Raw genomic sequence first — 442 nt, 5'->3', positions numbered from 1 at the left:
TCGACACTGAACATACCAAGGAAGGAAGGCTGGAAGAGGGCCTCGGGGCAACGGAACCTCTCATTGCCAATGGTGATGACCTGTCCGTCAGGCAGCTCGTAGCTCTTCTCCAAGGAGGAGGAGGAGGCAGCGGTGCCCATCTCCTGCTCGAAGTCGAGGGCGACGTAGCACAGCTTCTCCTTGATGTCACGCACAATTTCCCTCTCAGCTGTGGTGGTGAAGGAGTAGCCACGTTCTGTCAGGATCTTCATGAGGTAGTCTGTGAGGTCACGGCCAGCCAAGTCCAGGCGAAGGATGGCGTGGGGCAGAGCGTAACCCTCGTAGATGGGCACTGTGTGGGTCACACCATCACCGGAGTCCATGACGATACCGGTGGTACGACCAGAGGCGTACAGGGACAGCACAGCCTGAATGGCAACGTACATGGCGGGTGTGTTGAAGG

At 58.1% G+C, this 442-nt stretch overlaps 1 protein-coding gene across 1 annotated transcript; it reads right to left on the bottom strand.

Annotated features, from left to right (window-relative positions):
* Positions 1-5: 5 nt before the first annotated feature.
* On the bottom strand, positions 6-437 carry LOC109508673 (actin-like; the record flags this gene model as incomplete). Its single annotated transcript, XM_019858685.1, has 1 exon — positions 6-437. A coding segment is annotated over one exon (432 nt), but the record flags the coding sequence as incomplete, so codon positions are not given.
* Between the last annotated feature and the right edge of the window lie 5 nt (positions 438-442).

This window comes from Hippocampus comes, unplaced genomic scaffold, assembly GCF_001891065.2.
Source record: "Hippocampus comes isolate QL1 unplaced genomic scaffold, H_comes_QL1_v1.1 C16456667, whole genome shotgun sequence".
Lineage (NCBI taxonomy): Eukaryota > Metazoa > Chordata > Actinopteri > Syngnathiformes > Syngnathidae > Hippocampus > Hippocampus comes.
This window is presented reverse-complemented; position numbering and strand designations above follow the sequence as displayed.